This window comes from Wyeomyia smithii, chromosome 3 (assembly GCF_029784165.1).
Source record: "Wyeomyia smithii strain HCP4-BCI-WySm-NY-G18 chromosome 3, ASM2978416v1, whole genome shotgun sequence".
In the NCBI taxonomy this organism is placed as follows: domain Eukaryota; kingdom Metazoa; phylum Arthropoda; class Insecta; order Diptera; family Culicidae; genus Wyeomyia; species Wyeomyia smithii.
This window is the reverse complement of record NC_073696.1, coordinates 256,427,034-256,442,508: the sequence shown is the minus strand read 5'-3', so window position 1 is coordinate 256,442,508 and position 15,475 is coordinate 256,427,034. Positions and strand designations below refer to the sequence as shown.

General features: G+C 36.5%; 1 protein-coding gene across 4 annotated transcripts in view; it reads right to left on the bottom strand.

Moving 5' to 3' along the window:
• Positions 1–15,475, bottom strand: part of LOC129729567 (UDP-glucosyltransferase 2) — a 121,357-nt gene that overhangs the window by 34,875 nt on the left and 71,007 nt on the right. For all 4 annotated transcript variants that reach the window (XM_055688233.1, XM_055688235.1, XM_055688234.1 and 1 more), the window contains one exon: positions 3,859–4,018. In XM_055688233.1, coding sequence (XP_055544208.1) covers positions 3,859–3,998 — 140 coding nt within the window. In that variant the 5' untranslated portion in view covers positions 3,999–4,018. The remainder of the gene's footprint in view (positions 1–3,858; positions 4,019–15,475) is intronic.

Below are 15,475 nucleotides of genomic sequence, written 5' to 3'. Positions count from 1 at the left end.
AAAGAAAAGAACCTGAGAATTTAGAAAACATTAAAATTTTGACAGAAATGTGCTTGGAGATCTAGAAATATTTTTTCGTTATTAATTTGGAATTTTTGAGTTCCATTTTATAACAAAGGTTTTTTTTCTTGGTGGAATTTTCTATAGGGAGGCAGTCCACGCTACTTTGCAAACCTTTGCTGATCGATCATTTCCGATTTCGCTGAAACTTTGCACAGTTGTTCGAGAACCCACACCAGAGACCTAGAGACTACGTTTCCTGCTTAACCATTTTTCCCGATCTGCACTCCTGAAGAACCAGCTTGCAAAGTTGAGTTACTCACCTTTCCGTTGCAGACAAGAAATCTAACGGATTTTTCATGGTTTAAACTATAAGCCAATTTTTTTTCAGAGCCATTCAGCGTCCCAAGCAGGAATTACAATTTTTTTTTATAACCAAATAGTTTATTTATTGGGGCATTCCGGCATTTAACCAACTAATGTAGGTATTGTACATTAAGCCATATTAAGTTTGAATATATTAAAAGATCGAAAATTTTATGGGTAGAAACTTTGTTGAAGACAGAATAGAGCTAACTCAGACAGTATGCGTCGCTTGTGTTTTTGGTACAGTTTACCTAGTTACCTAGTTTACCTAGTTACCTAGCCCTGTACCAAGGGTACCAGAGTTACAGGTGATAGCCTACCCAGATGCCTAGGAAGGGCCCTTAGTTATTTTCTATCGGCTCAGACACAAGCCATTGAGAAGCCATTAAAAAGCGATTGTTTATTATACACAGACTTCGCAGCCAATTGTTAAGTGTACAGGACAATTGCGAGGCTAGCGCTACGATCCTATTGACACTAACAGTCTCTTCCGAGCCGAGACTCGAACTTACGATAGCTGGCTTGTTAGGCCAGCATCGTACCTCGAGACCAGCTGGGAGAGCAGCCAGTGAATATTATTCAAATTGACAATGACTTTGTAAGATAGTTTCCGGCTGTAGCCGAGTTACGTAGGCGAGACCCGCGAGTTGTTGTGAGTAGCTTGAGGCCCAGCAATTATGAGCTATTCACTAGAGAGTAGCGCGTGAACATCCCTGCGAGGGGATCTAACTGTCGATGCCTTTTGCCTTATGGGGTGGGCTATTTCATGAACCCCATGATGCAAAATGTAAAGATACTGGATTGCCAGCAATTGCATTCAGTATCCAGTAACATTTGCCAGGTTTTAGGGGCATTTAGGTGAGCTCCGTAGCCGCAAGGTTACAGAGTACGCCTTGGTAAGCGGGTGGTCGTGGGTTCTAACCTTAGTAGAATCAGGCCACTTGGTTGCCAAAGGACTCTGGCATGGGTTTATTCTCACGCTTAACACCAAGTACCTTTCCTTCAATCTGAATTCTACAGTACCCATATTGACTCTCCTTCTAACAAAAATAGGTTCCTAAGGCGTCGTACCCAAATTACGTAACGCAAAAAACTTAGATTTCAGACCCCCTCCCCCCTATGTAACGATAAGTAACGTTCGATATGACTCCCCCCCCCCTTAAAATAACGTAACGCTGGACAACCTGCCCCCCCTCCAAATTTGCAATTTTTAGCAAACATCAACGTAACGGTCTCAACTACCCCCCTCCCCCTACGTAACAATAAGTAACGCAGACTTGACCCTCCTCCACCCCCTTCATGCGTTACGCAATTTGTGTACGACGCCTAATATAATAAAACTGGTGTGAGTAACGTATGAATGTTCTCTCCAGGGAATTGGGATTAGGCGATTTTGTTAGGAGGGACAGAGGCTCGGTATAGGAGAGCAGTAAGCTTCAAACGGAAAGGTAAAACTTAAGCAAATATTTGCTATTTTTGGTACGATTTTTATTTGCACAAAATAAAATCTGTATTGAAAAATAGCAGATATTTGCTTCGTCTAATACCTGCTTTACACACAAGCACGGATATGAAAGAGAAGCGTATCACTTACTTCAATAGTGATACTGCCAATAATATGAAGTGCGGAGTACAGAAAACACCTGGGCAATATCACAATAGATCTAATCTCCGGTCGCAGTGATAAGTCCACACAGGAAAAAAAAAAAACATTTGCCGGGTCTGCACTGTCGAACACCATTCTTTCGGACAGGGTTCGTCTGCCTGTACGCCTGTTTGTGCCGCGGGTCATGTACTGCCAAAACTGCAAGCAGTTAGGTCACACAGCCACCTACTGCTACAACAAGGCACACTGCAGCAAACGCGGAGGCAATCATGCTGAGACCACTTCCAGTGAGGACACTGAAAAGTGCCTTTATTGCGTGGGAACTCGGCATGTTTTTTGGCATGTCCCGCGTACAAACAGCGCGAGAAAAAAAACACAAGAAAGAAGCAGTGAAGAAAAACCAAAGCAAGTACCGACCGGAGTCAATTTTGAATTAAACCAGTAGTATCCACCGCTTCCTGGGGCACCAAAAACCCCTCGTGCACCCATTTCTCGCTCTGATGTTGAAAAAGAAACAGGTTTCATAAAATTCTCTAATATTGTGGACTGGATATTTAAAATATTCAACATAGCAGATCCCTTTCAAAATTCCTTCCTGCTCTTCTGCCTACCGTGAAAACCTTTTTGAAGTAACTCGCAGCAATTTGGTCCCTTATTCCTAACTAATACGTCGAAAGAGGTTAGGAATTTTGTCACTGTGGGAGGTTGATGCAAAAGGTTATTTCACAATATCATTTGTTTTAGTTGTTACTCACGACTGCTGTTTCAAAAGATCCAATTCAAAAATGAATAAAATTATCTACATCAGAAAAACGGGTTGTTTGATTGAAATAGTGTCTTCGATATATTTATAAGCAATGAAATTGCGGTTCTATAAAATTATATGCACAGTAAAAACTTTATTTTCTGTTCCAAATTTTCCAAATCGTCACAAAAAATTAAATATCTCAAAAAGTGCCTTTTAAAAAAATCTTTTGTTTTCACACATTGAAGATAACAATATTCACTGCAATATGTCAAAGTTTGGTGGTGGTGAAGTGAGAAATAAAAAAGTTAAAATTTACTGTCTACAACTTTGCTGAAGACGTTATTCCGATCGATTTTTTCATTTCTCTGGAAAATTTTAACTTGTTTGTTTATTTTTATTTTTCAATAGTCGAGCACCCATGAATGTTTAGCTTGTCTTCTGAAGTTTTATGAAAAAATTGGATTTTTTCAAAATAAGCTTTTCAAAATATTTTATTTTTAGTTTTGTTGCCAAAAAAAGCAATTTTTTGCACATAGCAAGACCTATCTACAGTTTCAACCTAATCTAAAATAGTCGATTAAAATGGTTGCCCGTTATTGTGGAATCGACGTTTTTTTATGAAGTTACTGTTCACATCGCATCCTGATCGTACCCGTAGTCAATATTTGAGTGAGCAAATTTTTTCATTGCAAGAGATAACGATAATTTATTTTAGAAATGGTTTTGTCTGCAGATATTTTCATATTAGGGGATGAAGTTTGCTGTTGGCAAATTAGAGCATTATTTCACTAAGAAATTTCAATACCTAACGAAAGATGTTATCTTTTTCATTTTTTTTTGTGAAATTGTGTATTTTGTTATGGCAAACAACATTGAAGAACATCTAAAAATTTTAGAAAATTACTATAAAAAGTTATATAAAAAAAATGATTTAAAAAATCATTCTTCAAAAAAATTCAAAACAGTCCATTTAATGAAGCAGATAAATGTATGGTGCCTCCTTCAAAGTTGTTTCATGTAAAATGTGCTATGACTTTGCCGAACGGAGTGGATTTTAACTTGCAAAAATGAGAAAAGTCAAATTCGTTTCTCACGGTTAGGTGTGTGTATCGGTGAGAAACGCATTCATTACACTCACCTCGGTATCAATCCTTTGGCCAGCTCCCAGAAGGGTATCTTGTGCGATTTGGTGCCACCCATCGTGATCATCAGAATGTCCGCCGCCGTGCAGAGCGACGAGCAAAGCGCCACCAGCGCCCCCACCGTCAGGACCCGCATCGCGTACGGGATGTCGTTTTCTGCGGAATAAAGCGTTAAAACAATTTTACAAACTAGTAAAAACGCAAGTGCGTTGGTATAGAATAGTTGGTATAGAATAGTTGACGTTACCTATTTCATGACATCTCTATCACCAGAAAAGCACAAAACATGAAGGCTAATAGAACAAGTAGGGGAAAGTAGGTAAAGACGGAAACCCCAAGGTTTAATCTTAATAATTACTTAGGTATTGCTATTTAGATCGCAGCAGTCATACAAATTGAAACTTAAGGTCATTTGTTTTCATAACCATTTTTGGTTTTAGTGAGCTTCCTTCAAGTTTTATGTGTTTTGGGTCTTCAAAAATAAGACTACAAATTGCTGTTTTTTGTCATGGTTAGGAAAGACGGACACTTGGGGTGGGTAAGATGGACACTACGAAGGTAAAGGTGGACACTCACAAAAAAGATGTAGTACGTTCAGTATTCTTTTGATTTATGTGTTAAGTGATGGCCATACATTACTCTACGTTATTAGAGTCCATCTTTACATCACGTGAACAGTGTGAGAGAATGGGTTTCGATAAAGGCGAAAATTCTCCGTCTATATGGCCTGTTCTAACTGCTAAGTGATTAATATCTGCTGGTTTCTCTCGCGGGTGTACTTTGTGAACATCTGTAGTACACAACAGATGCTACATATGAAAATTCTTGGAAAATCCGTGTGTCCATCCTTCCCTACCTTAGTGTGTCCGTCTTGCCCGATCTGGTTGTAAATTTTTCAAACGATCGTAGCTCTTCATCGGAACATCGAAAATCTGCTGGATTTTCACTAGAAAACCGAGGAAAGACTAATTAATCACTTTACTATTGTGAACATATGAAAACACGTAAGTTTCACGAGTTTTTCACTATTTTCCGTGGAATAAAAATTACATCAAATTGCGCGTTCACGAAAATATTCTTTGTTTTACTTACAAATTTGACAGTTTGCTTGCTGAAAACCGATAATGCAACTCAAAAGCATTAACACACTACAAAGAAGGTATTCGCATCACTCAACTATCATAATACATTCTAGTTTGTGAAATATTAAAAGTATCCATCTTACCCGCAGTGTCCGTCTTTACCTACTTTCCCCTACCGATAACAGCATGAAAGCAGCCAACTTGATAGAATTAAGTGGCAAAATACATCTCGAGTACTAATACGGCAATGCGCAAATCTGTTGCTATGACAACTGTTAACCAGTGCATGCGCAAATGTGTTGTGTCGGCGCAGTGCAACTAGATTGACAATAGATTTTATCAGTGGCAGTTTTAATTGATTACAAATTGATGACAAAAAATAATTTTCCACCTTTCAAAAAGAGTTGTTTCTTGTGCTTGAATATTTAAATTGTTTTCGCATAGTTTCAATGTTATCTGGATATAAAATCTAACAAAACTAGAATACGTTGTTAGATATACAATAACAAAAAACTGAAGTGATATTGGTTACACTGCAAGCGTTTTGTTTATCTTTTGATGGCACGTTTTGACCCGCTTCGAATAAATATAGAAATCGTTCATATAATTTAAATATTAATTTGATAAAGTATTTTTAAGTTGAGTGTTGAATGCTACGACTGTTGTACTAAGGAAAAGCATTTTACAGGTACGTAATATTGTTATTAGATGGTGTAATGTCACACGAAAAGACCAAGTGATAGTGATTGTTATTCTTGAACTCGTGTTATTAAAAACATCTCCAAAACCAGAAAAATGAGCTTGTTTTCGAAATGCGGTTGTATTACTGATGAAAAACAACTTCAAACACAATATAATAACGCAAGTTTTTGATTGCGCTTGTAGTACTTATATGACTACTTTCGTTGTAATCTATTTTCTAACATGTTTTGTGTGTTACTTGGGAAGACACTGTAGAAGTTACTGGAATTAAAATCATATGAATATGCTGCAAGTTGTGTAACTCATTTAGTGAAAACGAATTTTGACCGTTGTTGCGCGTTTGCTGTGTACTGTAGATAATCATCGCCATGGTACCAATTTGGTTTATGACAACCAAAATGAAAATTGATCGCGGTCAATTACCCAAAATTCTCCCATTCCGCTGAACAGGAAATGATAGCAGTTTTACGCTCCGCCAAATATCAACCGACGAACTGCATGGTTTCGTGTTCTATTTGATTCTGAGAACAATAAACCCAGCGTGTTTGGTTTTCACTGGAGCGTTCTATTTCAACGGTGATGCTTGTTTGAGTTTTGCAATCATGGCACCGATTTCGATGTAATTTAATTTTGCATTCTCATGTATGTCGATTCAGAATACCCGTTTCGCAGTATCAGTTTCCATTTCAAACATCAACAATACGAGTAATGTTTCAAACCACTTCTATCACCCTTGAGTACCACCGTTAAAAGCATCGGAAACCTTGGGGATCACGTTACTAGAGTGACTTCATTAAGAGTACTTTTCAATACATTGGCCCGCTCTGCATTCCACAAAACTGAACAGTCAGTGAATTGAGTATGTTCACTGATGCCAATCATGGTACCTGTACTAAGAAGAAATGGATGAACAAAAAAATTCAAAAGTAAAAACTCATGTACCGCATTCCCCACGGGGGAACTTTGTTGGTCAGAGTATCGTGACATATTTGTAGTGTTCCTCAGCAGAAACTGTTTGCAATACAGGGATAGCAGAAGAAGAGCAAAAATGAGTGCAGAGATTATCTACACAGCAAACAGTCCCATTGTTGGTACTCGCTTCTATCTGTGCAAGTGTGCACTTTCTGGCAGCTGAGAAATCTGCAGATTTGACTGCAAACTTTTTAGTGCGTGAATTGTACAAACCTTCGGGGTTGGATGGACGAGTTCTACTTCAACTTTTTTTTTAAATCCATCGCAACTTTCCAATTTTATGAGTGGCATCGGTGAAGTTGTATAAGGCAAAAAGAATCTTTCGATAACGAAAAGAGCAGGAGACGGAAGATAAGTTACATGTTAATTATGCTAAAAATTGTTAATCACTGATGTTGGGGAACATGTTGTATGCTTAGTACATTTTACAATTTTTTGAGCAAAAAATGTCAATTCTAAATCTTTTCCCGATTGTCTTTTATCGTGTTGCTAGGAAAACTTCACGTATGAAACCCCTATTACCCTAGGATAATATGAGTCAATCTCGAGATACAACATTTTACGTAAACAGTTTTAAATTTTAAACGTGCCTCATCAACGTTGGAAAGTTAGTTTGCGTCAATTTAACTCCTCGTTTTTAGCAATATTGCGCACTCTTTCTAGAGAAGTAATACTCGTCCTCAAACACTGGAACCGTGAGAGTATATTAAGGGAAATTATCGTGATGATTGCGAGAATGCAAGAATATCATCTCCAAGTTCCGATGTTTGAGTACAAGCAATACTCTCTTCGACAAAGTTATAGTACTTCTTGAGGATTGCAAGTTCGTCATACAAAGTTTTTCAAAAATGTGTTTATTGAACGAGCTATTGGCTTGCGAAAAAAGAGCGTGAGTGATACTCTACATTCTTGGCGAGGATGCAAATGATCACATGAGGATGAGTCCCTATAACCTTTTTGTATATAGTACTACAGTTGAAGAGTCGTTGGGTGTCATTGAACGAAGTGTTCAGCTCCTGACAATTATGTTTGCGAAAAAGTAGCTTTGTGAGATAAGCCATGGCCCCCGGGTCCCCAGAAACGATCACTTATTATGACTCATGACCAGTGCTGAGAAAAATCACCACCTAGAAACTCAAACAGACTGATATCAAGCCAACCTTAGCGTCAAATATCTTTTCTACGCACAAACATAAACTGTAGCAAGACAACGGTCGCTAGACAGATCGAAATGTTGGTTTTCGATAAACACATTTGTTGGCATTCATTCCTCCGTCAAAGTTCACATTCGTTTATATATTGTCAAAGTTGAAATTCATTATCATCGTCACGGAAATAAAAACGAATATCAGTGTCAGTAACTTGTACTGAATATTTGTATTACGTTGAGCTCAGATGCAATATTCGATATTGAATTTCTGGGGTTCGACAAGCTACCGACTGACCTAGACCAGTTCATACGTAATCACAGCAGCCATCATAGTATATAATTCATATAATTTATTTAAGTTATAACGTTTAATACGTTTATTCTAATAAATGATATTTCTCATAAATAAGTTCAATCATAATCACAAACTTATTATTTGAATTCATGAACAATTGATCAGCTAAAGCGACCTGTCTATTGGTGATGATTCTTGGTTTCTTCTGTGTAATTTCATCATCTTTGAATAAACCATGCTCATACGCTTCAAAAGAATGACTAGTACGGAAATGCCGGATGAAATTCCCGATGTCCAAAACGACTTAGGAATGTTTGCTTTCGCTCCCAACATCAATTTGACAACGCCCACGTGCAATCAGCGGTAAAGCAACTTCCTGTAGCGTACGCTTCCCTAAAAGAAGGTTTTTAATATTAAAGCACTTTTTAGAACGTTGAAAACACATGGACGATAACCATACCTGCACAAAGCTTTCTAGTTTTGATAATATCGTTATTACGAGAAGAGCTTCCAGTTGGTATTGCTATCCATTTCAGATTATTTTCGAAGTAAAAAAAATGTAACTGCACTTCAAAAAATATCAGTACCTCAAATAAAAATTGATTTTTTGCCTTTGAGTTTCATTTTTACGGTTGCCGTTTTTGAATTGATAGATGAACCGATCCGAATATCTTCTGTTTCGTTCTTGCTGGGTATCATATTCATTTTGAGACGTCAAGTAACGATGAACACTTTTGTTTACATCGCATATAGGATAATGAAACTGATTGTCATGGTAATATGTATCACCTACACGACGGAAAAGCTAAGTTTCAATGTTGTGAAACTCATTTGATAATTTTAACCACTGCTCATGACTAATAAAAAACCCAAATAAAAATTCGAGAAACTTCAACAAAACTGAAATTTAATTGAAACCAACACAACCCTCATATAACCTTCCTTCAACTTATGTTTTTAAATGAAATATTTCTTTATTAAAAGAAGAGAGTACCTATATATATTAAATCAAGGCAAAGGTCTTCTCCATTCATATTTGTTTGATAGCAACGCCTTCAATATTTGAGATCGAGGGGAGGTCGATTCTGAAAAAAGAAATAGCACTTCTGAATTCCTAAGAGTACCCCTCCACCGTGTGAGTCTCGATCTCGACGGATTATGTTTAAATCGTGAAAATTGGGTTGATCTTTCGAACTGAGGAAAGTCTCGCAGAGCGCAAAAGCGTCACTACTTTTTGTGATTATCAAATGTAAAAATAGGTCGAGTTTAGGGATGATACTTCTGCAATTGCACTGTAATATAATAACTAAAGTACTAGCCTCATTCGACGTACTAGTCGTCGAACGAAATGATCGTTGAAATTAGGAGCCAATTTGTTGCAAGTTGCTTCAAGAATGTTTTCACTGTAGGGAGAAGGGCAAAAAGCGAATTTTGAATGGGAAAGTTTCAAATATTCATATTTTTAATCCTTTTGTATACTCAGATCCAAAAATGCACGGATGCACGAGGGGTTTTCAATTGCAATTGCTTGCAATCCAGTATCTTCACGTTTTGCATCAGGGGGTTTTTAAAACAGCCAATCTTATAACGCAAAATGTCATCGACGCACCGTTGACTGTGAAGTATTGATTTTATGTACCCAGTGTATTCAGCAAGTTTATTATATAAAACAAGGCCTTTCTTTTGACGTTTTTGGTTTTATGATTAATCCCTCTAACAGTTATATATAAAAATTATTTTTTTTAATTTTCAAAATACCAGATTGCTTTCTTCAGCAGAAATATTGCCTTGATAGTTTCACATGTTGCCAAAATTTTCCCAGTGTTTCACTGAAAATAGCTATATTTTGTGTTAAAATTTCTCTAAGGTTGCAAATAGTTGCAAATCAGATTATATGCATTTGAAAGTTTGTCGAAACTCATAAGAGCTCAACAGTTTCTAGTTGTATCCAACCGAACACTGAATGAAATAAAAACCCTTCTCGTAACAGCCAGATTTAACAATTACCAATCGAGATTTAACCGTGGTAGCACGCTTATATGCAATACCGATATCGAGAATCATTTCAAAGTGAGTATAAAGTTAGAATGTTTAATAAAGTTTCATACCTAATGATTTTTGTTTATATTATTTTTTGATCAGATGCTCCTGATTATCTCGAGTCATCTTCTATAAAATCTAACAAATATAAAGTATCAGTTGAAAACCTTTGCTCTGGTTTACAGATAATGCTACGCTTATTAAAGATAAGCTGAGAAATCTGCCGAAATTGCAGTTTAAACATTTACATTGCCCATACGCTTGTAATTACTTTTTATGCAGGACTTGATACAGATGCACTAGACCGTTGTGGAGCCAACCTTCAAGCTGTTGCTTCTGGACACTGACATCATAAAGTAGGCAAAGGTAATTGTATCAAATATTTCAACATAATACGACATAATTGTTAAATCTGGCTGTTAAGAGAGGTGTTTCCTAGAAAACTCTATTTTGTCATATCAGATGTATGGATAGAAGATTGCAGTGTTCAGTAACTTTTTGCCTTTCTCCTAGAAAAATATAGCAATCACTTGCAAAACCGAAAGTATAGAAGTGCTCCAAAGGGCCGAATGGCATATATCACTCGACTCAGCTCGACGAGCTGAGCATTTTCTGTATGTGTGTGTGTATGTGTGTGTGTGTGTGTGTGTGTGTAGATTTTTATTCTCACTCACTTTTCTCAGAGATGGCTGGACTAATTTTCATGAAATTAATTAAAAATAAAAGGTCTTGTTGTTCATAAGACCCTATTGAATTTCATTCTTATCGGATTTTTAGTTTAGAGGTTATGTATCAAAATGTAAAAATCATGAAACATCATTATCTCGAAAACTACACAACCGATTTGAACAAAATTGATTTCAAATGAGCGAGCTATTTTAAATACCCTTAACTTTTGAATTTTATGAAGATTGAACTTGTGGTTCAAAAGTTATGAAAAGAAACGTGTTTTGAAGACCACTTAATCTCACTCATGTTTCTCAGAGATGGCTGGACCTATTTTCATAAAATCAGTGTCAAATGGAAGGTCTAGTTGCCCCATAAGACCCTATTGATTTGTTTTGCAATCGGACTATTACTTTGCCTGTTATGTTTAAAAACGTGAAATCCAGCTATGAAAAGGAACATATTCCGAAGACTACTTGAACTCACTCACATTTCTTAGTGATGGCTGACCCGATTTCCACAAAATTAGTGTCAAACAAAAGGTCTAGCTGTCTCATAACACCCTTTTGAATTTTTCTGTAATCGAACAGTAATTTCGTCTGTAATGTACCGAAATATGAAAATCACGAAACTTCATTATCTCAGAAACAACTCAACCGATTTGATCAACATTATTATCAGATGAGCGGGGTAGTAAAGGGTTAACTGATGAATTATGATTGAACACGTGGTTTCAAAGTTTGGCTGCTCTATACGTTCCCATTTCATTTGATTATAATTGAACTTAAGCAACCGTTATGTATTAAATTGTTAAAAAACAACGAGAGTCTTTTATCTCAAAGATTACATGACTTATTTGAACATAACTAGTGTTATACGAATGAGTCATCTCTCAAACTTACAAATAACAAACTTCATTCCAATTTGATATGTGACTCAAAGTTTTTGGAAAGAAAAGAAATTCAAAGACTATTTAAAACTATACTCACTTTGATCGATATATGTGGCCTCAACATAATTTTAATGTGGTATCGTACTATTTGAGTTTCCTAATTCATTGATTACTTGCGATGTGTTTAAAGTCTGCAAATGCACGACGAATCGGCCATAGGATATGATCAAAGTCAAGTAACAAATCGTTTGAAATGTTTGGTTTTATAGAAATGACAACATCTTCAACTTTTGGTTTCTGTACATAGCCTTAATTCTGAATTTATTCATATTGGGTGGTATACGGTCATTCTCAGCAGATTTTCTGGCATCAATCTAACACCGGAAATACCCATATTGGGAGATATTTAGTTATTTTGGTTGTTTTCCACAAACTAAAAGTGGTCGTCTTTAAATTCAAAATGGTATCCAGGGTCAATGTTTGGTTTCTATGCATCATCTCGTTTACGGAAATATCCATATTGAGTATTATTCGGTCATTTTCGACTGTTTCCTAGAAGTTGCCATTTAGCCATTCAATGTGATGCCTGAGGTCAATTGTTAGCTCATTGCATCATTCTGGTTCCAGAGATACTTATATTGGATGGTATTTGGTTATTTTAGGCTGTTTTTCACAAACCGGAGGTCGCCATCTTGGATTTCAAAATGGTATTGAAGATAATTTCTGGCCTCTGATTGTCATTCTGTTTGAGGAAACACTCATATTTGGTGTTATTCGATCATTTTCCGCTGTTTTCCAGGAACCGGAAGTCGCCAACCGAGAATCTAAAATAGGGTTTGTGGTCGATTACAACTGCTGTGTATCATTCTAGATCGGGAGATACTCATGTTAGACGAAAATCGGCCATTTTTGGCTGTTTTCTAGAAACCAGATGTTACCATCCTACAATTCATAATGGTGTCTGAGGTCAATTTTTAGCTTCTTGCAACATTCTGGTTCTTTGCTCAGCAACCTTCGCTTGGGAAGTGTCGCATTTATTTACAGCTGCTACCGTCATTAATTTTCTTTATAATTGCAGATCTGAAGTATTGATTCAAAATTGGAAATACCAGGATTTGCAACTCTACAGGATACCGTCATCAGTATTCAAGAGATTTGAAGATTCCAAGAGATCCAGAGCTATTCAAGATTTGCTGCTCTACAGGATACAGGAATCAGAGTTTTCAAGGGGTTCGAAGGTTTCGAAAGATCAACGACAATTTAAGTACACCAAGAAATTTAAAGATCAAGATTTCTTTTATTATAACAGCTAAGTATAGAACTTAATTTATTATATTTGTATCCATTTGCATTTTTTGTTGCCCTACCATAGTGTGCTCTTTTACACACAATGGAAGTGGATGAAAAAAATTTGGCCGATCCTGTTTCTATTACACCTAAACCTCCTGACCCGTTTTCCACTGTTTCCTCAATTCCCTCACGCGTTAAACTGTATCCAGACGGATCGACTGGTTCGTTTGTTGTTTATTTCCGACCAAAAATAGGGCCCAAATCAAAGCCCTTAAACATCATTCAGATATCTAAAGATTTAGAGTCTCATTTCAAGTCTATCATTGCAATTTCTAAGGTCAGACCTAACAAATTGAGAGTTGTGGTTAAAGGCCTTACTCAAGCTAATAAAATTGCTACTTCGGAGTTTTTCACCCGGGAATATCATGTTTATGTTCCCGCTCGAGATGTAGAAATTGACGGTGTTGTTACCGATTCCAGCTTATCCAGTGAATTTCTTTTAAAAGACGGTGTTGGATATTTCAAGAACACTTCCATTCCAACGGTTAAAATTCTCGATTGTCAACAATTGAGATCCGTGTCCTTTGTAGAAGGGAAGAAAATATATTCCCCCTCAGATTCATTTCGTGTCATATTCGCTGGATCTGCTTTACCATCTCACATCTCGATTCACAATGTCCTTGTACCCGTTCGCCTGTATATTCCACGAGTCATGAACTGCACCAATTGCAAACAGTTAGGCCATACTTCTGCCTACTGTTGCAATAAAAGTCGATGCGGTAAATGTGGGGGTAACCATCTTGATGACTCTTGCAATCAAGAAAATAATTGTTGTTATTACTGTGGTGAAACCAAACATGAACTCTCGAATTGTTCCTTATTCATTCAACATAAAATTAAAATGAAACGATCTCTTAAAGACCGCGCTAAACGCAGTTATTCTGATCTCCTTAAGCAATCGGAAACAAATTCTCTTATTTCTTCTAATATTTATGATTTATTGTCCTCTGATGAGACGGACTGCGATGTTCCTCTTGCTGGTCCTTCTTTTTCAAACCCTGGTTGGTCTAGAAAAAGGAAAAATCTTTCTTCCCCAAAACTTCCCAACAAGGGCCCTAAAATATCACTTAATAGAAATGGTAATGTTCCCAAATCTAATCACGATACTGAAAATCAAATCAAACTTCCTCTAGAATTTTAAATTTAAAGTCAACACAAGAGTTTCCACCACTATCACCCAAAAACTGTGATAGCTCATTCACACCTTCAAATAAACAAACAAAATCAGGAATTCTGAAATTTTCTCATGTAATAAACTGGATTCTTGAATCATTAAACATACCGGACCCTTTCAGCAAATTTATTCATTCATTACTCCCTGTTTTCAAAACATTTTTAAAGCAGCTTACCTCTCAATGGCCCCTCATTTCTACTTTAATATCCTTCGATGACTAACTTATCGTCTGAGACTAATGATTTTATACATATTTTACAATGGAATTGCAGAAGTATCATACCAAAACTTGATTCATTCAAAGCTATGATTAATAATTTGAAATGTGATGTGTTTTCTATTTGTGAAACATGGCTCACTTCAGATATCAATCTCAATTTCAATAATTACAATATTGTACGATTAGATCGAGATATTCCCTATGGAGGTGTACTTTTAGCGATTAAAAAGTGTTATTTTTTTATTAAATTAATTTACCTTCAATTCAAGGCATCGAATGTGTAGCTTGTCAAATTAACATACAAGACAAAGATCTCTGCATTGCTTCTGTATATATCCCTCCTAAAGCACTAATTAGACAACAAATGCTTTCTGATATTGTCGAACTTCTACCCTCACCCCGTTTAATATTGGGAGATTTTAACTCTCATGGTGTAGCTTGGGGTTCATCTTACAACGATAACCGCTCCACTTTGATTTATAATCTTTGTGACAATTTTAATATGACTGTTTTGAACAATGGAGATATGACACGTGTTCCGAAACCACCGGCTCGTCCAAGCGCATTGGATTTATCATTACGTTCAACGTCATTACGGTTAGATTGTAGCTGGAAGGTTGTCTATGATCCCCATGGTAGTGATCATTTACCAATTTTAATTTCAATTAATAATGGGTCAAATAGTACTCGACCAATTGACATTCCGTATGACCTTACATTAAATATTGATTGGGAAATTTATAAATTAAAAATTACAGAAGCTTTAGAGGCATTGCAACACCTTCCACTTCTTGAAAAATATGATTCATTTGCGGGTTTAATTTTAAATTCTGCAATACTAGCCCAAAGGAAAAAATATCTTGGCGTTTCAACTAAAAGACGACCTCCTACTCCTTGGTGGGACAAAGAGTGCTCAAAAATTTATGTTAAAAAATCAAGCGCGTATAAGATTTTCCGGAAAAAAGGAAAAATCGAAGACTTTGTACGATACATGAAGTTAGAATCCATGTTTAGTTTAAAAACTTGATCAAAGCTAAAAAACGTGGTTATTGGCGACGATTCGTTAATGA